General features: G+C 41.3%; 1 protein-coding gene across 1 annotated transcript; it reads right to left on the bottom strand.

Annotated features, from left to right (window-relative positions):
• Positions 1-241: 241 nt before the first annotated feature.
• Positions 242-27,939, bottom strand: LOC140525311 (uncharacterized). The gene is given in 8 exon segments (XM_072640577.1): positions 242-1,123; positions 1,125-1,156; positions 1,158-2,905; positions 18,904-18,996; positions 19,678-19,804; positions 21,941-21,993; positions 22,837-23,179; positions 27,799-27,939. Coding segments are annotated over 7 exon segments (2,304 nt in total). The 5' UTR covers positions 22,871-23,179; positions 27,799-27,939; the 3' UTR covers positions 242-906.

Here is a 27,939-nt window from a genome sequence, read left to right as displayed (position 1 = left end):
TTTCACTTGCATATGAGTTTTCTTTAGAGAATAAAATTTACCCTCTGCTGAAACTTTCCCCCACATTTATTAAATTCTAAGGGTTTCTCTTATTATAAATTTATTTCTCAATGATACTCCCTGGCTGAAGGATTTCTTAGTTTCCATGTAGGTTTCTTTTAATTATGTACTCAAACATCAAACATAGGAGAAAAATATACGAAGGAAAAAGAATTTACATGAATATGTAAGCTATTATGGATACTTTAAGTGAATATTAAATTTAATAGAATAGTAACAAATCTATCCTTGTCAGAATACATTATGCTTAATTCTGTATACTTCTAATTGTTTGACATTTTTCTTTTCTTTTTTTTGTATTAGTATCCATCTATACTCCCCCCCCACAACATTTCTCATGCAAGTTAAAAGCTCCCTGTTGTAACAGATATAATTAAGTAAAATAAATTACCATTAGTCCTGTCTGAAAACTTCTGAACCTTTAGTACAGGGGTCGACAAATTTTGGCCCTTGGAAGGTCCACCCCTGCTTCTGTACAGGTCCAGTTAAGAATGGTTTATACATTTTAAGATACAATGAAACTTTGTTTTATAATGTAAAAAGTATTCTCAGGTTTGGAGCCATAACAAAATAGGCAGTACTCCCGCCTGGGCCCAAACCCCTCTAGTAGGTCCATCATTTCTCTGCCAAGGGTGGGAAGAATGCTTCAACATTTTGCTTCTATAGTGATGATTAATCGCTACGTTGATTTCTGAAGTTATTAAAGGTAATTTTCCTTCACAGTTTAACAGTTGTTATATAAACTGTTCTCCTCGTACTAAAGTATTCCCTACATTCAAAGGATTTCTCTTTATATCTTTCTAATAAGATTTTCACTCCAGCTGAAGCCTTCCCCATATTAATCTCTCAGAAATGAATTCTGATATACAATGTGTCTGCTCTCAATGAAGTCTTCCCCACATTTATCACAAAAAGGTTTCTCTCTATATGAATTCTCTGATACCTAATTAGGTTTGCCCTCCACCTGAATACTTTGTTACATTCATCACATTCAGTGGGTTTCTTTCCAGTGTGACTTCTCTGGTAAGCTTTAAGAATATTATAAGTAAGGCCTTCACTTGTGACTATATTCAAATGGTTTCGTTCTTGTATGAATGACTTCTCTGATGACTTTTGAGAGTATTATGTGAACTGAAGGCTCTATGACATTCACTGCATTCAAAAAGTTTCTCTCCTGTATGAGTCCTCTGATGGCTTCTAAGTCCATTACTTGAACTGAAGGCCCTCCCACATTCATTGCATTCAAAAGGTTTCTCACCAGTATGAATTCTCTGATGGCTTTTGAGAAGATTGCTTGAACTTAAGGCTTTCCCACATACATTACATTCAAATGGTTTCTCTCCAGTATGAGTCCTCTGATGCCTTTTGAGTCCTTGACCCTCACTGAAGGCTTTCCCACATACATTACACAGAAAGGGTTTCAGTCCAGTATGAATTCTTTCATGGGTGATAAGTTGTTCCCTCCGGCTGAAGACTTTCCCACATTCATTGCATTCAAAGGGTTTTTCTCCAGTATGAGTTCTTCGATGTCTATTAATGGATGCCCTCTCACTGAAGGTTTTTCCACATTCATTACATTCAAAGGGCTTCACTCCAGTATGAATTTTCCGATGTCTAATAAGGCTTCCCTTTCGGCTAAAGCCTTTCCCACATTCATTACACTCAAAGGGTCTTTCCCCAGTATGAGTTCTATGATGTGTGATGTGTATGCTGTCACTAAAACTTTTCCCACATTCATTACCTTCAAATGGTTTCATTCCAGCATGAATTCTCTGATGTCTAATAAGGTTTTCCTTTCGACTAAAGCATTTCCCACATTCATTACACACAAAAGGTTTCTCTCCAGTGTGAGTTCTCTCATGTATAACAAGGCTTGACCTCCACTGGAAGCCTATCCCACATGCATTACATTCAAAAGGTTTCACTCTAGAATGTGTTTTCTGATGGCTTTTGAGAACACTTCTGTCACTGAAGGCATTCCCACATATATTACACTCAAAGGGTTTAACTACTGTATGAGTTTTCTGATGGATTTTGAGCACACTTTTCAAGCTGAAGGCTTTTCCACATTCATTACATTCAAAGGGCTTTTCTCCAGTATGAGTTCTCTGATGTCTATTAAAGGACCCCCTCTGACAGAAGGCTCTTCCACATTCATTACACTGAAAGGGTTTCTCTCCAGTATGAGTCCTCTTATGCATAATAAGATGACCTTTCCAACTGAAAGCCTTCCCACATTCATTACATTCAAATGGTTTCTCCCCAGTATGAGTTCTCTGATGGCCTTTCAGTACTTGGCTCTCTCTGAAGGCTTTCCCACATACATTACAGAGAAAGGGTTTCACTCCAGTGTGAGTTCTCTCATGAGTAATGAGTTGTTCCCTCCTGCTGAAGACTTTCCCACATTTATTACATTCAAAGGGTTTCTCTCCAGTATGAGTTCTTTGATGTCTAGTAACAGATGCCCTCTCACTGAAAGTTTTTCCACATTCCTTACATTCAAAAGGTTTCACTCCAGTATGAGTTCTCTGATGTCTAATAAGGTTTGACCTCCAGTTGAAACCTATCCCACATTCATCACATTCAAAGGATTTTTTTCTAGTTTCAATTTTCTTCTTTTTAATCAAGCTTCCTCTACTGTTAAACATTTTGCCATAGTTATTACACTCGAGTTTCTCTCCAATATGAATTTTTTGATGTCCATTAACATTTGATCTTCTTCCAAAGAGTTTTCCACATTCATTGTGTTCATGCAGCTTTTCTCCAGCATGTATTCTATAAAATTTAATTAGATCTGAGTGGTAACTGAAGTGCTTCTTCAACTTGTACTTAGAAAGGTTCTTACCTAAGGAGAATGTATTACATGTAAGTAGGTCTGAAAAATCCCTGCCACTCTTTTCAAGTGTTTTATATTTTTGTAGACTTTTCTCCATAGTCCCTTTCCATAATGGAACAAAGAATAACTCAAGGAGTAAACATTTCCCCAAGGTATGACATCAAGGTACACTCACTTCATTAAAAATAGTTCTCTGAGACACTGCAACTTGTTTAGCTCGTCTCTCCTGGTCAACCCTCTCTCTAAATCAAGGTCATATTCCACATTTCCTGTCTCTGCAGACTGCCAAGAACTAGCCTTTGTTAGTCTTGTCTTGGCTGATGATCTTGTGAAACATCTTGCATCAGACTTGGGTCTTTGGTTTCACACCTGGTTTCCTGACTAAAAGAATCTCATAAACAATTTAAAAAAGTTACTAGCCATTATCACCTATGATGAGAGAAAGGAATCTTTAGTGCAAGTTCTAGTTTCTAACTATTCCACTGAGGATAATAAGGCAACATTTGGGTCAGGCAGAACCAATACTGTTTAGGGGAACTGAAGACCAAGAAAAGGGAAGTGATAACAAGAGGGTCTAGATGCCCTGGATGTATTGAATTACATTTCTTGGAATTGAAAACATTTCTAGGAGTCATTACAAACAACACTCAATGAAAAACAGAATTATCTTCTGTATGATAGAACTGTGGGAAACCACACAGTAAAGGGAGAGAAGTAGCTCTCTGTAATTATGTGCAAGACTTCACATTATTGCTATTACATTTTATCAGTTTCAGCCTCATGCTTGTGCCCTTTGGAACCTGACACTCCCTGTATTAGCCATCTCTCTGCATTGTGCCATTTTCAGTTTAATAAGCATACAATAAATGCCCAAATTCAAGTCTTTGATAAAACATTAAACAGTACAGATCCCTAACATACTTCACTAGAGAACTCCTACCATATGACACCAAACCATTAATAACTACTCTTTGAATCTGGCCATTTGACCAGTTCATTATCTTAATCCATATCTCTACATCTTCTCCACAAGAATAGTATGAAATCCTTCATCAAAAGCTTTGCTAAAATCTAGGTAAACTCTATTCACAGTAACCCCCCCTAAAGTAAGAGAGTTTAGTAATCCTATAGAAAAGGGAATAGGATTAGTCTGGCATGATATGTTTTTGATTAAGCCATGACACATTTCCTCTTTTTCAATTACTTCTCCAATTAGATATTTACCATATTCAATGATCTATTTAGTGACCCAATTCTAGAAATTTTTCTAGGAATTAAAGTCAAGTTCACTGGCTTATGGTTTAGTGAATATTCTCTTTTTTGAAAAACTGGGACATTTGTCCTTCTCCAATCTTGTACTACCCACCCGTTTCTCACAATCTTTCAGATACCACTGAGAGTGGCACAGCAACCACATCTGCCTTTTCTTTCAAGACCTGAGGATGTAGTAATGCATCTGAAACAAAAGATCTGAATTCATCAAGGGCAGAAAACTTTCTCCTTATTTATCTTCAGTATTATCTCCTTGTCAGTATTTTTTGTGCTTTAATTTTCAGTGGAAAGATCATTCTCTCTTGTAGAAAAAATAAATCATAATAACTGAACAGCTCTATTTTCTCTATTGTCAGTTACCATCCCTCATAAAGGTCCTATCTTTTTATGGATCCTCTTTTTTCTCCTAATAGAAGAAAAGTACAACATATGATATCAATTTGACTTACACAGCACTTTCTGTGGGGAAAAAAAACCAAAGTGTAGAGTCCCTCTGGACAACTCTGTCAATATCTGCCAGCATTGAAAAATAAGGTACTCAACAAAGCAACTATGGTTTATCAAGCCCAATTAATATATTTACTTAATCATCAGCTAGTTGAAGACAGCATGTGCAGTGACAACCTAAGGATCATAGATCTCCCAAGAGAACATGCAGGACAAAAAGTCCTTGACACCATAATGAAGGAAATTCTGAACACAGAAAATGAAATTACAATTGAAAGAATTCACAGACTGCCTCCAGAAAAAACCCAAGGTTGAAAACTGAAAGCCACATAGGAGGTAAATTTAACAGTTCAGGTAAACATGCTATGCAAGCCATCAGGAGAAGATCTTCAAATATACTGGAAAGGACATTTGAACAATGCAAATGTACCAGAAAAAGTAGGAGGAAATGAGAATACTGTGTTGTGAAGAGCACTGAAATTCAGGTGCAGCCCTAGGTTACCTATCCAGCAAATCTGAGCCTAGTCATATAGCACAAAAGATGGCCGTTCAATAATATAGAAAACTTGGAAACATTTTTAGGAAAAAAACTAAAACCCAAGAGATTATTTGCTACTTCAATATGCCAAATAACAGAAATTCACTAGAAGCAAATAAATGCAAACAGCAACAGAATGACAACAGAAAGATCATTAAAAGACTTCTTTCTAAATATATACAAGGAGACAGGGATAAAGGTGGAAAGAGGCACAAAAAAATGAAATTTTAAAAATTAATGAAGTGAAAACTAGTTGAAGCAGAGGAAAGGATGAGGGAATCTACTTGACTGAGAGAGAAAAGAAGAGAGAAGAATTCTGTAACTAGATAAAACCAAGAAAGAAAAAGAAACTAATAAATTGGAGGATGCTGTTCCTAGTAATTGCTTCCTTACACTATAAAAGGAAAGAAATAACAAAGGAGAAGAGGGGATTAGAGGTGAAGGGAAGAGAGCCAATGGGAACAGCGACACCTTAAAAAAAATATTAAAGTAACTGAATGAACATGATACTGTGTTTACAGTGGAAAAAAAAACTTTTAACTTAAAAAAAACCAATTTTAAACACTGAAGCAAATACAAATCTTACTCATAACTTTAGATGCAAATGGATTAACTCAATAAAGAGAAAAAGATTGGATAAGAAAACAAAACTCTATAATTTCTTGCTTATAAGAAACACATTTGGAAAACAAAGACATATACAAGATAAAACTGAAGGAATGGAAAAAAAATTTATTACGCATCAAGTAAGTCCAAAAAAAGCAGGAGATACCACTGTGCTCTCAAAAAGCAAAGACAAACATTAAAAAAATAAAAAGGGATAAACTAGAAAATTATATTATGCTGAAAGGAATCACAGAGAACAAATAGTATCAGTAATAAATTTACATGGACCAAATGTCTTAGCATCCAAATTCATAAAGAAAATATTATCAGAGTTTCAAAAAGAAATAGCCAGTAATACAAAAGAGAGAGGAGACTTCAATATCTTTTTCTGGCTAAATCTAACAGAAAATATGGAACTGAATATATTTCTGGAAAAAATGTAGTTAAAAGATTTATAGTATCTTCTAATTGGGACAGCAAAAGTATATACATTTTTCTGTTTACCATATGGAAATTTTATCAAAACTGACCATGTACTATACTAGGGCACAGAGATAAATAAATGTAAAAAGGCAGAAATAATTAATACATCCTTTACAGACCATAATGTAATGAAAACAGAAATTGGTTCAGGGACCGTAAACAAAAGACACAGACTCAAATGAAGACTTAACAATGCATTCTTAAATAATAAGTGGGTCAAAGAAGAAATCATAGAAATAATAACTACATAAAAGAAAATGATAATGATGAAACAGCACACAAAAATTTCTGGGATGCAGGTAAAGGAGTTCTTAGGGGGGAAATCTTATTCTTACAAACATATGTTAACAAAATGGAGAAGATTAATGAACTGAATATGTATTTTAAAAATAGATAAATCAACAAATAAACCTAAAATGAACGACTGAAAAACTAGTGAGAAAATAAATTGGAAACAAAAAACCCCATAGAAATGATAAAGCCTGATTCTTTGAAAAAAATTAACAAAATTGATAAACCCTTAGCTATTCTGATTACAAAGAAAGCAAAAGTCAAATCAATAAAATAGCAAATGAGCAAGATGAAGTCACAGCAAAAGAAGACATAAAAAGAATAATCAGATTATTCTGTGCACAACTACATGCTAATGAAACCAAGAACACAAAAGAAATAGAAGAATATCTTTAAAAATAGAAATTACTCAACACTATCAGATGACTAGACAGGGATTTTAAATAACCTGATTTCAGAAAAGGATTTAGCTATAAAGGAACTCCAAAAGAAAAACTCCTGACCCCGATGGATTCACAGGAGAATTCTATCAAGCTTTTAAAGGACAGTAGCCATAATTCAAAAATTATTTTCAAAAACTGAGAAAGAACCCTACCAGAATCTTTTATGAGATAAATATAGTCCTAATATCTCAACCAGGGAAAGATGAAACACAGAAAGAAAACTACATGCCAATATAAATAATAGCCATTAACTCAAAAATTCTAAACAAAATATTATTAAGCAGATTACAGTAACTGACCGAAGAAATCATTCAGTATAAGCAAATGGGATTTATTTTAAGGATAGTTCAGCATAAGGAAAACATAATCATATTAAAAACCAAAACATCCAAAATCACATGATCATCTGAATAGAATAAAAAAAAAAAGCAGCAGCAGCAGCAGACAGTGGTTGCAGTGGCCTGGGGAAGGCAGCAGCCAGCTTCCATTGTTGAAGCCTCAGTTTAAAGTCCCTGGGAGAATTGAGCAGTTGATCTGAACCTCACCCCTGAGTGGCAGCCCCGCCCTCACTTAAAGACCCTGGGGGAACTAAGCAGCTGATCTGAACCTCAGCCTTGAGCTGGGCCAGGGAATAAACTCCTCTCCCTTGACCGTGCCACCTTGGAGGAACAGGTCCCCAGAGTATACCCTACTTTTAAGAAAGGACGCAAAAGTCAAGTAACTGGTTGGGGAAATGCCCAAAAAAGGGGAAAAAAAATAAGACTATAGAAGGTTACTTTCTTGGTGAACAGATATTCTCACCCATCTTTCTGGATGAGAAAGAACAATGTTTACCATCAGGAGAAGACATAAATTCAGGGCTTCTGCATCCAAAACCTCCAAAATAAATATGCAATGGTTCCAGGCCATGGGAGAACTCAAAAAGGATTTTGAAAATCAAGTAAGGGGGGGGTGGAGCCAAGATGATGGAGAAGACAGACACACATACGCTAGCTCCGAACCCACCGCCCATAAAATATCTGTAAAAAAGAACTTCCAACAAATTCTGGAACAGCAGAATCCACAAAACAACGGAGCAGACGAGATTTCTGTTCCAAAGAGCCTGAAAACCTCTCACAAAAGGTGCTTGCGCTGCGGACCTGGAGCCCAGCCCTCCTTGGCCGCACGGCACCAAGAGAAGCAGATCCGAGCAGGGAGCCATCCGAGCAGGCTTCAGGGATGGGATCTCCAGAGGCCACGCGGGTCCCTCCACCCACAGGTGACAAGGGTCGGTGAGAGAGTCTCTTTGGCGGATCAAGAGGGGCGTGGGGTGCCCCCATAACTCAGGCCCCCTCAGGAGGCAGCAGCCGAGGCGGGAGCAGACCGGGGCTCCCCAAGCAGGCAGGAGCCCGGATCCATTGTTGAAGGTTTCTGCATAAACCCCCTGAGAGAACTGAGCCCGTGAGGCAGCCCTGCCCCCACCTGAGCACCTGAACTTGATCTCACACTGAATAGCAGCCCTGCCCCTGCCCAAAGCCCTGAGGCTGGGAAGCAGTATTTGAATCTCAGAACCCAAGAGCTGGCTGGAAGGATCCGGAAGTGAAGTGGGTGTGAAGAGAACATTCAGAAGTCAAGTCACTGGCTGGGAAAATGCCCAGAAAAGGGGAAAAAAATAAGACTATAGAAGGCTACTTTCTTGGTGAACAGGTATTTCCTCCCTTCCTTTCTGATGAGTTAAGAACAATGCTTACCATCAGGAAAAGACACAGAAGTCAAGGCTTCTGTATCCCACCCCACTCAATGGGCTCAGGCCATGGAAGAGCTCAAAAACGATTTTGAAAATCAAGTTAGAGAGGTGGAGGAAAAACTGGGAAGAGCAATGAGAGACATGCAAGCAAAGCATGAAAAACAAGTAAACACCCTGCTAAAGGAGACCCCAAAAAAATGCTGAAGAAAATAACACCTTGAAAAATAGGCTAACTCAACTGGCAAAAGAGGTTCAAAAAGCCAATGAGGAGAAGAATGCTTTAAAAAGCAGAATTAGCCAAATGGAAAAGCAGGTCCAAAAGCTCACTGAAGAAAATAGTTCTTTCAAAATTAGAATGGAACAGATGGAGGCTAATGACTTTATGACAAACCAAGAAATCACAAAACAAAACCAAAAGAATGAAAAAATGGAAGAGAATGTGAAATATCTCACTGGAAAAACAACTGACCTAGAAAATAGATCCAGAAGAGACAATTTAAAAATTATGGGACTACCTGAAAGCCATGATCAAAAAAAGAGCCTAGACATCATCTTTCATGAAATTATCAAGGAAAACTGTCCTGATATTCTAGAACCAGAGGGCAAAATAAATATTGAAAGAATCCACCAATCACCTCCTGAAAGAGATCCAAAAAGAGAAACTCCTAGGAACATTGTGGCCAAATTCTAGAGTTCCCTGGTCAAGGAGAAAATATTGCAAGCAGCTAGAAAAAAAAAATTTGAGTATTGTGGAAATACAATCAGGATAACACAAGATGGAGCAGCTTCTCCATTAAGGGATTAAACAGCTTGAAATATCATATTCCAGAAGTCAAAAGAACTGGGATTAAAACCAAGAATCACCTGCCCAGTAAAACTGAGTATAATAATACTTCAGGGGAAAAAATGGTCATTCAATGAAATAGAGGCCTTCCAAGAATTCTTGATGAAAAGACCAGAGCTGAAAAGAAAAATCTGACTTTCAAACACAAGAATCAAGAGAAGCATGAAAAGGCAAACAGGAAAGAGAAATCACAAGGGACTTACTAAAGTTGAACTGTTTACATTCCTACAAGGAAAGATAATATTTGCAACTCTTGAAACTTTTCTCAGTATCTGGGTAGTTGGAGGGATTACACACACACACACACACACACACACACACACACACACACACACACACACAAACACAGAGAAAGAGAGACAGAGCACAGGGTGAGTTGAATAGGAAGAGATCACATCTAAAAAAAATAAAATTAAGGAGCGAAAGAGGAATATATTGGGGAGGAGAAAGGGAGAAATGCAATGGGGCAAATTATCTCTCATAGAAGAGGCAAGAAAAAGCTTTTCCAATGGAGGGGGAAAGGGGGGAGGTAAGAGGGCAAAAATGAAGCTTACTCTCATCACATTTGGCTGAAGGAAGGAATAACATGCACACTCAATTTGGTATGAAAATCTATCTTACGCTACAGGAAAGTAGGGGAGAAGGGGATAAGCAGAGTGGGGAGGATGATGGAAGGGAGGGCAAATGGGAGGAATCAATTAGAAGTAAACACTCTTGGAGAGGGACAAGGTCAAAAGAGAGAATAGAAGAAATGGGGGACAGGATAGGGTGGAGGGAAATATAGTTAGTCTTACACATCATGACTATTATGGAATTCATTTGCAAAACTACACATAAATAGCCTATATTGAATTGCTTGCCTTCTCAGTGGCGATGGGTGGGGAGAGAGGAAGAAAGAGAAGTTGGAACTCAAAAGTTTTAGGAACAAATGTTGAGAATTGTTATTGCGTACAACTGGGAAGTAAGAAATACTGGTAATGGGGTACAGAAATTTATCTTGCCCTACAGGACAAGAGAGTAGATGAGGATAAGGGAAGAGAGGGGTATTAGAAGGGAAGGCACATTGTGGAAGGGGCAATCAGAATGCAAAGCATTTTGGGGTGGCAGAGGAGAGAGATGGGGAGAAAATTTGGAGCTCAAAATTTGGTGGAAATGAATGCTGAAAACTTAAAATAAATTAATTAATTTTTAAAAATCAACATTTCAATATAATAATAATAAAAGCAAAGAAGCAATAATAGAAAGGGAAATTCCATTCCAAATAACTACAAAATGCATAAAGTATCTAGGGACCAACCTCCTAAAGCACAAAAAGGACTTGTATAAACTCAAATAAAAAATACTCCTTAAAGAAATAAAGAACAACCTATAGAGCTAGAGGGATGCTCAGTGCTCATGGGTAGGCCATGCCAATAAAATCAAAGTGACTACTACCAAAAATTAACTTATACTTTTAATACTACACCAATCAAATTATCAAGGGGATATTTTCCAGAATCTGATAAAAATAACATATTTGAAAAAACAAAAGATTTAAAGAATCAATGGAAATGATGCAAAGGCATAAGAATGAAGGAGGAATAACACTTCTAGACCCTAGACTATATTTTAAAGCATCAGTCATCAAAAATAATCTGGTACTGGTTAAAGAATAGAAGGACAGATTAATGGAACAGAATAGTCAAGGGAGATTCAGAAGCAATAAAACTTAACACAGTGTTTGATAAAATGGAAAACATAAAACCACCTAAGGAAAAACTTCCTATTTGTTAAAAACTGCTGGAAAACTAAAAAGTAGTATGGCAGAAATTAGGCTTAGACCAACACCTGATACCACACTCGACAATATAGTCTAAATGAATACATCCCCTTAATATTAAAGATTATACTACAAAAGGGAAGCAGATCATAAACCTTTCACAGCTATGGGTAGAAGATGTATTCTTAACTAAACAAGATACAGAGGCAGTTACAAAAAATAAAATAGATAACTTATTACTTGAAATGGAAAAGTTTCCGTATAGACAACATGAATGTATCTAGGATAAAGAAGAAAGTGGTCAAATGTGAAAACATTCTTGTATCAAATTTCTTTGGTAAGGGTTTGGAGCTCTCTCCCTCTGCTACTCTCCATACGCATACACAGACACACACACACACACACACACACACACACACACACACACACAGAGTTAATAAATGTATATAAGACTAAGAGCCATTTCCCAATAGATGAATGCTCAAAGGATATGAACAAAAAGTTCTCAAAAGAAGAATTGCAAAGTATTCATAACCACATAAAAAATGCTCCAAATCACTAATAATAAGAAAAATGCAAATTAAAACAACCTCAAGGTTTTGTCTCACACTCTGAAGATTGGCAAAAATCAGAAAAAATAGCAACAGTGCTGGAGGGGGTGTTGGAAGTAGGCACATTAATACATTGTTGGTGGAGTTATGAAATGGTACAATCATTTTGGAATGCAATTTGGAAAGTAATAAACTAAGATGTCCATATTCTTTGAATCATAAACTCCATTACTGGGCTTATTCCCCAAGGAAGACATCAATAAGAAAAAAAGTCTTCATATACTCCCAAATTTTTATAGCTGTACTAGGTGTGCTAGCTAAGAATTGGGAACAAAGTAGATGCCTATCAATTGGGGAATGGCTAAACAAACTGTGGTGCATGAATGTAATGGAATATTACTGTACTTTAAGAAACAGTGCCTACATGATGAACACTAAGAAATATGGAAAGATTTACATGAACTCATGGAGAGTGAAGCCAGCAGAACCAAGGGAACAACATACACAATGACTACCACAACATAAATGGAAAGAATGACAACACACCAAAACATATGAAACAAAATTATAAAGATCAAACAGGCCTTGAATGAAGATATGCAAAGACACTCCACCTTTGTGGAAGTGGGAGGTCAGAGGGGTCACAAATGGCACAGGTTTTCTGATTTTTCAATATACTGATCAGTTGTGCTGACTTTTTTATTTTTAGAAAATACTGTTTGTCTCATGGGATGTCTCTCAGGGAGGGAGAGAAGAGATACATGGGATGTTGTGGTGATGTAAGAAATAGGAAATATCAGTAAAAACTCAAAAAAAACTGAGAGCAGTTATTCTGGAATTTACAACTAGTAAGGCTGTGGTTGTGTGTGTGGTTTGTCTTTGTTCTCAGAGGGCCATGACATCAGGGAGATGATGCCATGACTTGCAATTAACTTTAAGGGAGGGGAGGAGCCAAGATGGTGGAGTAGAAAGATTCACATACGCTAGCTCCAAACCCACAGCCCATAAAATATCTGTAAAAAAGAACTCCCAACAAATTCTGGAGCAGCAGAAGCCACAGAACAATGGGGCAGAGGAGATTTCTGTTTCAGAGAGCCCTGAAAAACTGAGGAAAGGTCCATCGCGCCCCGGACCAGGAGCTGAGCCCAGTCCTGCCTTGGCTACGCGGCCCCAAGATCCCCTCCTGAAAGAGATCCATAAAGAGAAACTCCTAGGAACATTGTGGCCAAATTCCAGAGTTCCCTGGTCAAGGAAAAAATATTGCAAGCAGCTAGAAAGAAACAATTCAAGTACTGTGGAAATACAATCAGGATAACACAAGATCTAGCAGCTTCTACATTAAGGGATAGAAGGGCATGGAATATGATATTCCAGAAGTCAAAGGAACTAGGACTAAAACCAAGAATCACCTACCCAGCAAAACTGAGTATAATACTTCAGGGGGAAAAATGGTCTTTCAATGAAATAGAGGACTTTCAAGCATTCTTGATGAAAAGACCAGAGCTGAAAAGAAAATCTGACTTTCAAACACAAGACTGAAGAGAAGCATGAAAAGGTAAACAGCAAAGAGAAGTCATAAGGGACTTACTAAAGTTGAACTGTTTACATTCCTACATGGAAAGACAATATTTGTAACTCTTGAAACTTTTCAGTATCTGGGTTGTGGGTGGGATTACACACACACACACACACACACACACACACACACACACACACACACACACACAGAGAGATAGAATGCACAGAGTGAATTGAAGAGGATGGGATCATATCTTAAAAAAATGAAATTAAGCAGTGAGAGAGAAATATATTGGGAGGAGACAGGGAGAAATGGAATGGGGTAAATTATCTCTCATAAAAGAGGCAAGCAAAAGACTTCTTAGTGGAGGGAAAAAGAGGGGAGGTGAGAGAAAAACATGAAGTTTACTCTCATCACATTCCACTAAAGGAAGGAATAAAATGTACATTCATTTTGGTATGAAAACCTATCTTACAATACAGGAAAGTGGGGGATAAGGGGATAAGCAGGGTGGGGGGGATGATGGAAGGGAGGGCATTGGGAGGAGGGAGCAATTTGAGGTCAACACTCATGGGGAGGGACAGGATCAAAAGAGAGAATAGAAGCAACGGGGGGCAGGATAGGATGGAGGGAAATATAGTTAGTCTTATACAACACAACTATTATGGAAGTCATTTGCAAAACTACACAGATATGGACTATATTGAATTGCTTGCCTTCCAAAGGGAAGGGGAGGGGAGGGAGGGATGAAGAGAAGTTGGAACTCAAAGTTTTAGGAACAACTGCCAAGTACTGTTCTTGCTACTAGGAAATAAGAAATACAGGTAAAGGGGTACAGAAAGTTATTTGGCCCTACAGGACAAAAGAGAAGATGGGGACAAGGGAAGGGAGGAATGATAGAAGAGAGAGCAGATTGGTGATAGGGGCAATTAGAATGCTCAGTGTTTTGGGGTGGGGGGAGGGGACAAATGGGGAGAAAATGTGGAACCCAAAATTTTGTGAATATGAATGTTAAAAGTTAAATAAATAAATTTTAAAAAAAAACTTTAAGGGAGGGAAGGCTGTGCAAATTCACCAGCCTCACTTTCTCCAGAGCCATCTAGGTCCAGTGGCCTGACAACAATCAGGACAACTGGAAAAGGAACTAGCCAGGTAATGCTTATGATAAAGCTGAGTCAGAATTTTTACCTGTGATCAGCTAATCATTTGATTTGAACTACTGCAGGACTCTGCTAGATTCCATACTGTAAGGAAAACCTTAGCTGGTTACATGATTTTCCTTACAAATAAAGTGGTAGTACTAGATCCAACAGAAAGGAAATTAAAAACTCTTATGACAACATTGACAGGGGATTGTGGGTTATGGTTTGGAGTTATGGTTCTGACCCCAAAAGTTAGTAGAATTTAAGGTGGCTTTCTTGGTACCCATGTAAAGCATATGTAAAGAACGTGTTAGTTACAATTTGCAACTCTGGGCAAGCAGAATATTCTTATCTATCCAACAAAAGGAAGGCATTATTGAAGGAACAGATTTGATTATATTAAAATATAGAGATTTTCCAATGAAAAAGCAGTATTTCCGAATAAGAACAAAAAGAAACAGATTGGGGAAAATATTCTTGATAGATTTCTTAGGGAAAAAAATGAAATCCTTACAGAAATGGAGGCAGCATGGCACAGGGGAAAGAATGATGCCTCAGGAATCAAAGGAACTGAGATCAAATTCTCTATCTCTTAATGCCATGTCAACTGTGATCAATCAGTTGATTTCCTGCACCTATTTCCTCAACTGTAAAATGAAGGAATTGAAATTCGAGGTCCTCTGAGGTAGCTTCAAGCTCTAGAGTTTTGATCCTATGAATGAGAAATTCCATTTTTTTGTTTCTTTTAAATGAACGTTTATTTACATGTGCTTTTATATCACCTTCATTTCCCACCATGCCCTTTGTCCCTTGTTCTCCCCAAAAAACATTCTGCAGAATAAGGGATTTTTAAAAAGAAAGAAAAACAAACAAAAGGCTAACCAAGATTTCCAAAAAAATCTGAAGTATTCCACATCTCTGGCTCCCAATTACAACAAAGGATCTCTTTTTTCCCAAAGGAAGCTTGGGCATTTTAATTTTGCAGCATTCAGCTTTGATTATTTTATCATTCTTTTCACTTATAGGGTTGTAGTTGTGTGGTTTTTTCCTGGTTCTGCTTGCTTCATTTTGGATCAATTCAAATTAGTCTTTCCAAGTTTCTCTGTATTTATCCTATTTCTTTTTTCTTACAGAACAGTAATACTCAGTTACATTCACATACTACAATTTGGCCATTTCCCCAGTTAGTGGACATCTACTTTGTTTCTAATTTTCAGTTGGACTCCTCTCTTATTCCCCACATTCAATGCCTAGTGATTCTACCCTTCCAACACCTCCCTAACATGCCCCCTTCTCTCCTCTGACACAGCCCCTACCCTGATAAAGGCCTTCACTACCTTATGCCTGGATTATTGCAATAGGTGCAGTTGGGTCTGCTCTCTACAGGGCTTTTTCCATTCCAGTCCATCCTCAGTTTGGCTGTCAAAATCTTCCTAAAACATAAGCGTGACCCTGTCAATCCTTCCCCAATTCAATAAATTCCAGTGGCTCCCTATGACCACCAGGATCAAATCCAAATCCTATCTTTTAAATCCCTTTACAACATGGCTCCTTTCCACCTCTTTGGTCTTCTTACACTTACTCTTGTCCATGACCTCCATAATCCCTCAACACTAGCCTCCTGGCTGCTCCTCACACAAAATACTCCAGGCATTTTCCAACTCCAGGCATTTTCACGGGCTGTTTCTTCTACCTGGAATTCTAGCTCTCCTTCGCTCTACTTCCTGCTAAAGCCCCAACTTCTATAAGAAATCTTTTACAGCTTCCCTTACTACTTCTGCCTTGACTCTTAATTATCTCTAATTTTCCTTTACATATTTTGTTTGTACATAATTCTTTGCACCTTGTCTTCTTTAGAGTGTGAGTTCCCTGAGGGCAGGGGCTGTTTTTGCCTTTGTATCCCCAGGCTTAGTATAACGTCTGGAGCACAGAAAGGTGTCTAATCAGTAGTAACAATGTGGTCCAATCAGTGCTTGCTGCCACAAAAAGTGTTTCTACGAGAGAATTATTGACCCTGTATTTTATATTTGATTTTATTCTGACACCATATTTTGTATTCTATGTAACAAAGCTAAAGCCTCTTCTCTGTTTCTGAGTAAACAAGCCCACATGTGCCAAAGCTCAGTTGCCTCTCTCTGTCTCTGAAGTTAGATACCAAAGGTTTAAGCTTTCCCACAGTGGCTGTAGGAGAAAAACTCTGTTCTCAATATTCTCATAAACCATTATCTCAACATGTGCTGCAGGATATGTGTGTTATCCTTGAGAAGTTGGACTAACTGACCCTTCCCCATCTTTAGCAAATAAAAAGATGGTCCTGTCTTATCCCCCAGTAGCCAGTAAGTCCACACACCTGGGTCCTTATCAGTAACCTCAGGACCCATAACATTTACAAGAACTTTCCTTGTAGATAGAAAGCAGTGGTCTTTATTCCACATGGGGGCTAGGCCCACTTTTTATAATGTAACCAGTCATGATTCCCCAGCCCCCCTGGGGCCATTACCATAATCATTAGTATGATCTCTGTTCTGTGCTTTTAAAATGAATTACACTTTCAATTCAAGGTCTTTCGCATAAAAGGAGGCAAGCCACTAATCCCTTCATATGGTGCCCTAGTAATAAAGTGGTACCTTAGTGGAGAATTGCCTCAGTTTACCTTTTTGTTAAGTATCATACTACAGCTTTAAGTACTCTCCAGGGGTCTAAACTCAGGAAGACTGAGTTCAAATCTGACCTCAGCAAGTCACCTAACCTCTGTTTATCTAAGTTTCGATTGTAAAATGGGATAACAATTGTACCTACTTCCCTAGAGTAGTTGTGAGGATCAAGTAAGATCATATTTGTAAAGCCCTTAGCCTAGTGCCTGGCACAAAGAAGGTGCTTAATAAATGTTTCATTCCTTCAGTCTATGTGTACGCAAGGTGATATCCAGAAGCCTGAGAGAACCAAAGGAGGATCTGAGACATAAAAACAAGGGTCAGGGCAGAGCTCCCAAGGCCTCTGGTCAGACCAGAAATGCACCAGGGACTTCTGGTGCCATGTAACAAGGAGAGAGACACCAGGATGCTCCCGTTACAGATCTGAGAATGGAAGGTGATGTCCAACAGAGAAAACCCCCAGCCTACTGAGCTAAGTCAGCCTGAGGGACTTCGAAGGACACAAGGGTCAGACCAGAATGTCTACCAGGGTTGGAGACGAGTGAGAAATGCAGAGAGCCCAGGGTGACTCAGGCTTCAGATAACAAAGGAAAAAAGCTACACAAGAAGGGGGAAGAAGACCGGACTTCCTCTCTCCCTGATCAAAGTATAGCAGACTGCCCTTGCAGGGCCTGATGAAACAGTCAGGGAGCAATCAACTGGGTCTGAGCCTGTCTGTGCTCTTCAAATACAAGGTCTAAGTCAGTCTTTCTATTCTTCTGTCAGATCCTCTTTCTTCCTTCTACACCATGGCTTATTGGTCTTTTGCTATTGCCCCCAATTCTTTTACATCATTTTCCTAACATTCCACTGTAGGCAGACACCATCGCTGGTTCACCCATTCCTTAATCAAAGAACACCAAATCCATTTCTTAGATTTTATTTTCACAAATGATGCTGCTGATAATATTTTCATTAAAATGGTTTTTTTCTTCTTCTTTGCCTACCTTTATGCTTTTAATTTCTTTTCCCATTCTTACTACTACCACTAAAATTTCTAAGAGTGGGTCAGAATAATAGTGGGGAAAGAAGGCATGCTGGCATCACTCCTGTACCTGCTGGAAAAGTGTCTAATGTTTCCTCACTGCATATAACACAAGCTTTGAGTTTAGATACTCTTAAATTTTATTTTAAAAGATCCCTCTTATACTTTGGCAAAAGCTTTTTCTGAATCTAAGAGAAAATGATGTCATTTTGGACATTTTTGTTTCTAAAGTCATTAATTATGTTAATTATTCAATGTAGTTAGTTTTGTTGAACTCATTTTTTATGTTCTTTTATTCTCTGGAAAGGGAAGAGGAGCGAAAGGTAGAGAAATGTACATGACATCAAAATAGAAACTATTGATAAAATTTATTTCTAAAAAATAAAATTAATTTACATTCTAAAGTAACTCAAAATAATGGAAATTTGTAGTTTGAGGTATTACTTATCGCTCTTCCTTGTGTATAAAGAATCTTTTTTGCTGATGGTTATTAGACTGGAAATTATTTTTAAACAACACAACAGAAGAAGCATATCTCATTCACTGAGACAGGAAAGTAGAGACAGACAGATTTGGGGACAGTGAAGTTTATCATGTCCAGCCCAAGGTCTCCCTGACAAAACCCTGGAGGTGAGCTCCCTGGGCACCAGGGATCAGAGGAGCTGCTGCTTGTAGTGAATGCCCTCTGCCTGTTTGGAGCTCACTCACCTGTATGAGAGCCTCTGGAAACTTCTCCCTCTGGCATCCAATGTACTTTTCTCTCTAACAGGGAGATCACATCCAGTTTGGAGACAGGAAGTCCTGGGAATAAGGTTAGAAATGGTAAAGGGCTGAAGCTAGAAAGTTGTCTAAAATTCCACTGCTAGTCCTAGACACAAGGCTAGCCAAGGAAGCACACAGTTGGTACCAAGAGCCCCTGAAACAAGCTGACACTAAACTGGATGGGCAGACTGAGGCCAGCATGGGAAGGCTTACAAATGATAACCAGGGATTTTTATGTGTGACCCAAGAGGCCAAAAGAAACCACTTTAACGCCCACATCAGACCTGGGATCTATTCATTAAGTCCATATTACATGGAGGTAACTGAGCTGGGGAAACACAAGGTTCAGCCAAGAGGTGTTTGCTGCTGGCCTCACTGGGAGAGGAGAGAGATCCTGGCAAAGCAGGAAAGGCTTCTAGAAAAAAGAAGCCTCCCTTTTCCCCAGGGATGTCAGCCTGCATGTCAACCGAACAGGGGCCAGCACAAAGAACCCATGGGGTTTCTATCAGCTTCAAGTAAAGACTTCCCCCTGGAAATAGTGAACAGAAAATATTCTCTCAATGGGCCACAAGGGACCTGGGACTTAGCACACGTGACTGGTAATCTTGAATTCTCTTACACAACAAGCCAAAACTCAGCTCAGCTTTTCAGATGTACCCCATAGTCTGTAGGACCCTCTCTGGCCAGACTCTGAGTCCTGGGGACCAGTGGTGTGCTTACCAAGGGAGATGAGGTTCTCATAGGTCTCTAACATCACATCTCTGTACAGGGCCCTCTGGGCAGGTTCCAGGCATTTCCATTCCTCCTTGGTGAAGTCCACAGCCACGTCCCTGAATGTCACTGGTTCCTGAATCAAATACATTCGTGGCTTGTCAAGGACCATGCCTCTCAAAGATACGTGAAGCTGAAGGCTATCAAGGCTGAGGTTCTCACAGCATTGGAAGGTGGAACATTTCGTGTCAAATATTTCTTGAATGATGACTTCCTATAGGTCTCTCTGTACCAGACTCGGTGGCACATATAATTTCACACGAATGTTCAAGTTCACCCTTTCCATAGCTGAAGCCCAAGAAAATCATGCACTTTTCTCTTAATGCCTGAAACCTCACAAGAAAACTCTGGAAACACCTGACAACTAGATACATCACACCAACTTCAGCACACTCCCATTTTTAAACATCTTACTCAGAATGTGGTGCCCCACATGTGGCCCATCATGCAAGGAGCTCTCTCCATTGCCCACTGCCAACAGCACTCTATTCCTTCTCAGAGGTCACTGATTCCCCTGCACTTTGGAGACCTGGAACAAAATTCAGTCCAGTTCCCACCCTTCCACAACTGTGTAACTGTAACACTTATTGTTGTTTCCACAATAGGCACAGAACTCTGTTAAGTTCCAGAGGAAATACAGCCTGCAATACTTCGAAGCATCTGCAGTCTTTCTGATGACAGTTTTTTCTCCAAAAAAGATGGTAAGCCAGCCTGTTACCTTTACAGAACCTTTTCCTCATTGCCACCCCAACCCCCCAAGGATCTAACCACTTACCCTTTTCCTGGGCCTGTTATCACGCAAAGGCACGTCAGGCCTGAGGGATGGGCAGCCCACTTTTTCCGTAATCCTACCTGACCAGTCCCCCTCCTCTTCTTTTTTGGAGGGGGGCTTATAGACTTTTTTATTTGGGGCTCACAGAGCCAAGCACTATGCCACACACTCTATGATTATTATTTTCTCAACTGTTTATGATGAGAATTTAATGTCTCTAATGTCTCAGTAACATATCCATTCAGATCTTACAAGAGGACGTGTTGGTCTACATCTAATTTTTTCCCTATTGTTGTTCTCCATTTTCCCAGCAACTTTTTCCAAACAGTAAGACCTTACCCAAACAGCTGGGGTCTTTGTGTGGCTCCAACATTAGGTTAGCAGGTTCACGGGCTTCTGCATGTTGTGTACTTTACCTGTTCCACTAATGATCTCTCCATTTTTTAACCAACACCAAATTGTTTTGAGAATGACTGCTTTGTAGTGTGTTTTGGGATCTGATAATGCTAGGCCCCTTTGACTCCCACTTTTTGCATTATCTCCTTTGAGATTCTTGACTTATTTTGCTTCCACATGAATTTCATTATTTTTTCTAATGTCACAACATAATCCTTTGGAAATCTGACTGGTATGGCATCAAATAAGTAAATTCAAAATTTAGATAATAATACCATTTTTATTATATCGATACTTATGAGCCCACAGTCACACAGGCAGTAAGTGTCCGAGGCTGGATTTGAATTCGGGTTTTCCTGACTCCAGGCCCAGTACTCTATCTACTGTACCACCTACCTGCCCTCACTTCCTAAAACACAGGACAACCAATTGAACCCTGTCCTCTAAAAGTGTAGTGCCACCACAAGGAGCCAGGACACCTTCCATCTCCTCCTGCAGAGCCCTCCCTCTCCCTCATTCTAGTTTGCTCCTAGCCCATCTGTCTCCTCTTGCCTCTTTGTACACTGTATTATTTTCTTAAGTCTTTTATCAGCATATACATATTTATTTTTGCATCACCACTGCCTTGCATACAGAAGGAGTTCAATATATGTTTCCTGATTTTAACTTTTTAATTGACAGAAAAATCTTAAGGGCTGGAAGTGACCTTGGAGATCTGACTCCTCCATCCCCTTGTAGATGCTAATGTCTACCATTCATAGGTACTACATTATATATGGTCTATCTAAAATTTGTCCATTTACATTTCATGGAGATATTTGAGCTCTAATGATCTATCAACTTTGCATAATTGATAAGAAAAGCCTCAGGCTTCTGATAAGAAGAATTCAGGCTAAGGTCCTTAGAAGGCATTTGGGTGAACTTAGAAGGGATTTGGATACCAGTAAAGATGACGCTTGACTGACAAGGGAAAGAACTCGGTCTACATACTGAGAAACAACATGGTAAATAAGGATTCCCCAGAGGGAGTGCAAATGAACTTACCTGAAACCTGGCTGGGAGGAATCCAGAAGACATTCCATGCTCAGTCCTCCTGTCTGGGGGAAAGACAAAGCCTTGGGGAGGCTGAGCTGGATAAAAAGAAAGAAGTCACCTAACCTGGCTTGCAGCTCCTAAATGAATCACCACTAGTACCTCTCACCCCTCCCCCAAACCCTTCTGCTTTGCCAGCTGCATGCTGTAGACCAGACATGTCAACATGGCCTGCTGTTACAGAGCCTAGGCCAGACCAGATTAAAATGTAACTGGGAAATAGTAAATAAGTAAAAATACAATAAAACATAGAAAATGTTAATATGTGATTTTCTAAGCCAACATGCACCTGAAGGGATTCTTACGGATGGTTCAGTGGTCCAGCTTGACACCACTCCCTTCTCTAGGTCATACTTCCCATGAGCTCCTGTTCTCCTCCAGAGCTGCTAGTGGTGGCCACAGAAAGTTGCTTTTTTAGACTAAAGTCCCTGAATCATTTTCTAGACCTTTGTGAAGGAATTGTGGTGGATGGATGAGCTAGAAGTCTGATTTCCTCTCATTTTTCTAGAGGTGGAGACCCTTCCTCTGGACTAAGTGCCCTAGAAATCCATCTTACCCCCATTGGAGTCCCCATTACCCCCTGCCAATCTTTTCATTTTGGAGTGGCAAACAGACATTTAATACATGTTTGTTGACTAGCTGCCTGAATGTATAAGATTCATCTCTGGGAATTGCTGAAGGAACAAAACCAGTCATCATGTGTAATAAGTGGGAGAAGGAAGAGGGGAGAGAAAAGGAAAGAAGAGTTGGGCTATCTGTTTTAACTGTTCATCCCCCCACCCCCAGAACTCTCCCTCACAAACCCAGTCTGCCACACTGGATGGGTTCCATGGTGTTGAGATGCTCACCTCTTTCCCCAAGCGGGAAGGCCAAGTCTTCCATGGTCCTATCTTGGCTAAGTCCTCCCTACCCAAGCAGGATGGGTAGGAGTCCCTCACTACCCTCCAGGCAGTGGCAGGGGCTGTTTCTCACAGAAGGCGCTGTCTCAGGTGTGGGCTCAGATTTCAGGGTAGGGTGGGATTCGTTTTTTGTGTAGGAAAGACTCCACCTCCTTCACTTCCCAGTCCAGCTGGGGGTTGGGGGCTCAGGTACCACCATCACCTGAGAACTGAAGTTCTGGAGGCAGTGGAAGGAACTGAGAAATCACAATCTCCCATGGTTACTCAGGACCTTCAGGGACAGTCGCAGACCCTGGATGTAAAAATGGGCCAGTGATGAGTTACACTCATTCGTAAAACACTGAAGAAAAGCCCACTCTGTCACATACTGCAAGGGTTCATGAGGAGGAACATTTGGTGACATATCTTTTTTCCCCACAATACGCTGTCCACTAAGGCACAGTGGTGAGATCATCTTCCCTTCTGCACACATACACCTGCCAACACAGGCCTACATGGCAAATCTCATTAGCCTGTGGACCCAGAAATTTTGAATGAGTTAAAACCTAACTAAACCCACTTTTTAAAAATGATAATGATTAAACTTTACTTTAAAAACATAAACTTTCCAGTCACTTTTATGTAAACTCTTACCCTTATCAAACATAACACTGGCCTCAACTGCTTCTTCCACAGACTATGGATACAGAAGGCACCAGGCCTGGAGTCAGGAAAACCTTAGTTCAGACATTTACTAGTTGTATGACTCTGGGCAAGTCACTTGACCTCTGTCTGCCTCAGTTTCCTTATCTGTAAAACAGGATCAATAAAAGTCCCTACCTCTCAGGATCATTGCGAACATTAAATGAGATAAAAATTATAAAACGCTCAGCACAGTAGCTGGCACACAGTAGGCACTATAGAAATCTTTGCTTTCATCATTATTATTGTGGTGGTGGCTGTTATCTTTCAGATTCAATGAATTCTTGGACAGTGTAACTGTCACCACTGAGAAGACTGTGAAAAAAATTTCTTTAAAGTCTGAACTTAGCAAACACCAAATAAAACAAGTACTTCTGTATACAAAGTGGAACAGAAAATGAGGGTGTGACACGAATCTGAAGATTTCCATTATGGGCAGCCTGATTTTTCTTTCAAGTCTGTGACAAATTCAACATGTAACTTTGTTTTGGTTGCACATTGATGGTTCCTTATTGGCTTAAAACCACAGCACCATCAGTATGACAAGAAATACCCTGTGATGTAGAAATCTTGCTGCTAAAGTAAAAAGTCCTCTTGATCCAGGGTGAAATTCCAAGACAAAGAAAAATCAATTAAAAACACAAAGCACTGAATATTAAAATCAGAAACAGGGTCTCTGAGATTTTGGTGCCCTGCAGCCCTGCTTTTCAGGCTGAGCTCTAGCTAATTCTCTAAAGATTTGGGCAAGAGAAAAGGGTTACTCCTTGCTTCTGTTCATTCTTGAGATGATCACGAGTGAAAAAACAAAACAGAACATAACATGATGCCAAAATTTCATATGCCCAGGTTGGTCCTCAAGGGGGCTGGAAATACAGGTGACTTATGGTTACATCCACATTTATCACCTTTCTCCCTAGTCAATAGAGTGCATCCTGGGCCATCTCCAGTCATCCTGATGAATATCTGGTCACTGGATTCAGATGGCTCTGGAGGAGAAGTGAGGCTGGTGACCTGCACAGCCCTCCCTTACTCAAAACAAAGTCAAGTGCAAGTCATGTCATCATTTCTCTGATGGCATGGTCTTCTTCAGCAATGAAGGACAAAACACAATAGTCAGTGGAAGTTTGGATTATTCTTAAAATTAAAAAAAATAGATTCATGGTAATTCTCAAACCTGTGCTCCTTGTCTGTTTCCTTCTGGCCGTACTTTCATTTTGCAAAGAAACACTAAAAAAAGAGACTTTGATGGAGATCACAAGAACTAAATGATGGGGCTCCATTTCCAGAATGGAGAAACCAATCACTGTTGTGACAACTAAAGGATTAAAAGTAACTCTGACTGTGAGCTTTCTCACATCTTTACCACATGTAAATAATTATTTATTTCTTTATTTTGTTAATTAAATTGTTCACTGCAAAGTTAGTGACTTTGATGTTTGCGTAGGTATTGGGGGAGGGTACAGAGATGAGCCAAGGTTTATGGGAAGGAGTTTTCCCAATTCATTTCCTAATACGTGATAAATGGGGAGGGGGCTGAACTAATTTGATAATTAATGCAGGAGATGCTACACCTCCAATTATTAATGTTCACAGAATCTACTTCTTGACTGACTGAATAAGAAAACAAGCCAGTAGTAGGCAGACAGAGGGGTGACTGTCTGATGAAGACCACACTTAGAGGAGACCCTAAACTCTCATAAAAGTCTAGAATGCAGAATGACCTTTTTAGCCTTAATCTTGGTTTTTTTAAAAAAAAAAAAAAAAGCATTTTCCCAACTAGACTCTGTCCTCCTCCCCCAGCACTTAACCTTGGAGGGCAGGCAGTGGAATGGCAGGTCCAACAACCAGAAGGGCTCCTCATGTACCCTCTAAAACCTCCTAGTGCTGCTGTGTGGGGCTTCCTGCCCTTCCTTGGAGCCTCAGCTGAAGTCGCAGCTTCTGGAAGAAGCCTACCCCGCTCCCCTTTAATTCCACTGCCTTCCCTCCAAGAGTGTCTCCAGTTTCTCCTTTCTGGAGAGATGGCCTGTTTCTCAGCTATCAGATGAGGAGCTCCTTGGGAGCAGGGACTGTTTGGTTTTCACTTTCTTTGTCTCCCCAATGCTTAGTATTTACTTAGTAGTAGGCAATTCATAAATGTTTAAGGAGTTGATGCCAACCTGAGCCAGAAATTAAATGAGACAGAAGAGCCAAAAGAGAAAAGAGATCTAGTGGATTTTCCCGACCTGGTTGTGCCCTGGAGTCCTTGGACTGAAGGGGACCATGGATGGAGAGGAGAGGGAAAAAAGACAAAGCACAGAGAATGTGCCTGACCTCCACAGGATGTGGGCTCAATCAGCAGAATTACCTCTAAAGTAAATGAGATACTACTGCAGAGAGAATCGGCAAGAGGGTGGAAGAGGGCTCCTGGTCTGTGGACAGGGGGCCCAGTCATAGGAACACCTTCTTGCTCATCACAACAGAAGCACAAAGGAAAGAAATCAGTGGGAAGCAGACAGATGAAGGTGCAGCACTGCCAGGGCTACAGAAATAACAGGTATCCTCAGGCACTGGGAAAATGGACCTGTTGTTCATGGCTAAGCTGCTGGCTTCCTAAGGCGTGTCTGGGCACCCTGTACCAAGCCCTTTGCACATACAGTTAGCCTTTAATACTTATACACTCAAGCACACTCATACCTTTCATCCATAGTAGACAGACAGACAGACACACACACACAGACACACACACACACTCAGTCCAAACACAGGTACTCACGTATGGCACACAGATTAACCAGCTAACAAGTATTTATTAAGGACCTATGATTAAGGACCTAGGAGGGGGTGAACTGGAAAAAAGAAAATAAATGCCTATAAATTTTTAAAAATTAATTAAAACTCACGTGAGCTAAGGCCACCAAAAACAGTGAGCGTGGAGAGGAAAGAGAGGAGGGCCAAGGAGCAAAGGAAGCCTCCGGAGAGGGGGAGCGAGGATGAGGAGGGCTCTCCCACACCCCCAGAGTCTTTTCCTCTCCCGCTCCTTCCCTGTGCCAGCTCTTCCTAAAGCCGCTCCCCCAGGGCGCAGCCTCCCTGGGCACCCCTTCCAGGGCACCGCCCCTTCGCTCGCTGGGGTGGAGCACACCTGGCTCCCCACTCAGTGACCTTCCCTCCTGGCCCCGGGTCACTGCCCGGCCTTCCTCGTGCGCTGGGGGCACAGCTCCCGCCTCTCTCCTCCCCACCCCTGCCCTCCCAGGACCTCCCCCCAGCCCGCCCCTCCTCTCCGGCTCCAGTCCGTCTCTCAGGTGCCCACACCAGTGGTCTCCCCAAAGGGCAGGTGGCATCGCGCCAGCCCCCCATAACCCCCACCAGCGAACACAAAATGGCCCTGCCAACCCCACGCACCTCCCCGGGCCCTCGGCTGGCCATCCCTGCCGTGCCCTCTCCCCCGCGGCACCTCCCGGTCTGATGCCCGTTGGGTCCCTGCGGGAGGCCCCGCTAACATCACTCCGGGCCTGCCCTACGCTGGTTGGGGTGGGCGCTGTCCGGGGGCCCCCCTCCTCACCCCAAGCTAGCCTGCTCCCACACGCGGGCCGCCAGTCTCCCGTGGGGCCGTGGGTGCCATCGCGCAGTGCCCGGCACACAGCGGGCTCTTCACCCACGTTTTGAAGGGACAGGACTGGGGGCTCCCGGGACTCGGACAACGACCCCCGCCAGACTGGGCAGGAACCAAACCTTGGGAGGCCCCGGGTGGGCAGAGGGTCACGAGGGGCGGGCCGTGGGCTCGGGGCCTGCGGCAGAAGGGGCCAGAGACGGCTGATGGGGGGGGAGGTCACCGCGGGAGACGCTGGACCCGCGGAGTGGCGGGTCACACGGACACGACACGCGATGCAAGGCCCGCCCCCACGGGCCAGTGCATGGACGCGCACGTTCTCGGAAGCCCCACTCTCCTCCACGGGAGCATAACCGCGTGTACACGCGACCGACCGTCGGCGTGCACGGGACGCCGCCAACTCCCCCACCAAGCAGCCGCCGAGAGCGCGGTCCGGAGGGGGCGGGGAGCCGGAAGCGCTCCGGCGCCTGCGCCCTGACGCGCCCACAGGAGGCGCCCGGAGAGCCCTGGGGCCGTGCGCAGGGAGGGGGGAGGCGGCGGCGGGGCACTCTGCGCGTGCGCACTCCCTCCCTCCCTCCCTTCTGCCCTCACGCGCTGGCCCAGCCCCTCCAGCCACCCCCAGAGCCCCGGGCTGCAAGTCTGACCTCCTAGAAGCGATGCGGCTTCAGCCTTCTGACACCCGGAAGAACGATTTCCCAAATGGGAAGTCTACCTCATTCTGCACCTGAGGGGCCTCCCGATGCATTCTGGCAAATGGAGTTCGGAAGGCAGACGGCGCGGGCTGG

This window comes from Notamacropus eugenii, chromosome 2, assembly GCF_028372415.1.
Source record: "Notamacropus eugenii isolate mMacEug1 chromosome 2, mMacEug1.pri_v2, whole genome shotgun sequence".
Lineage (NCBI taxonomy): Eukaryota > Metazoa > Chordata > Mammalia > Diprotodontia > Macropodidae > Notamacropus > Notamacropus eugenii.
This window is presented reverse-complemented; position numbering and strand designations above follow the sequence as displayed.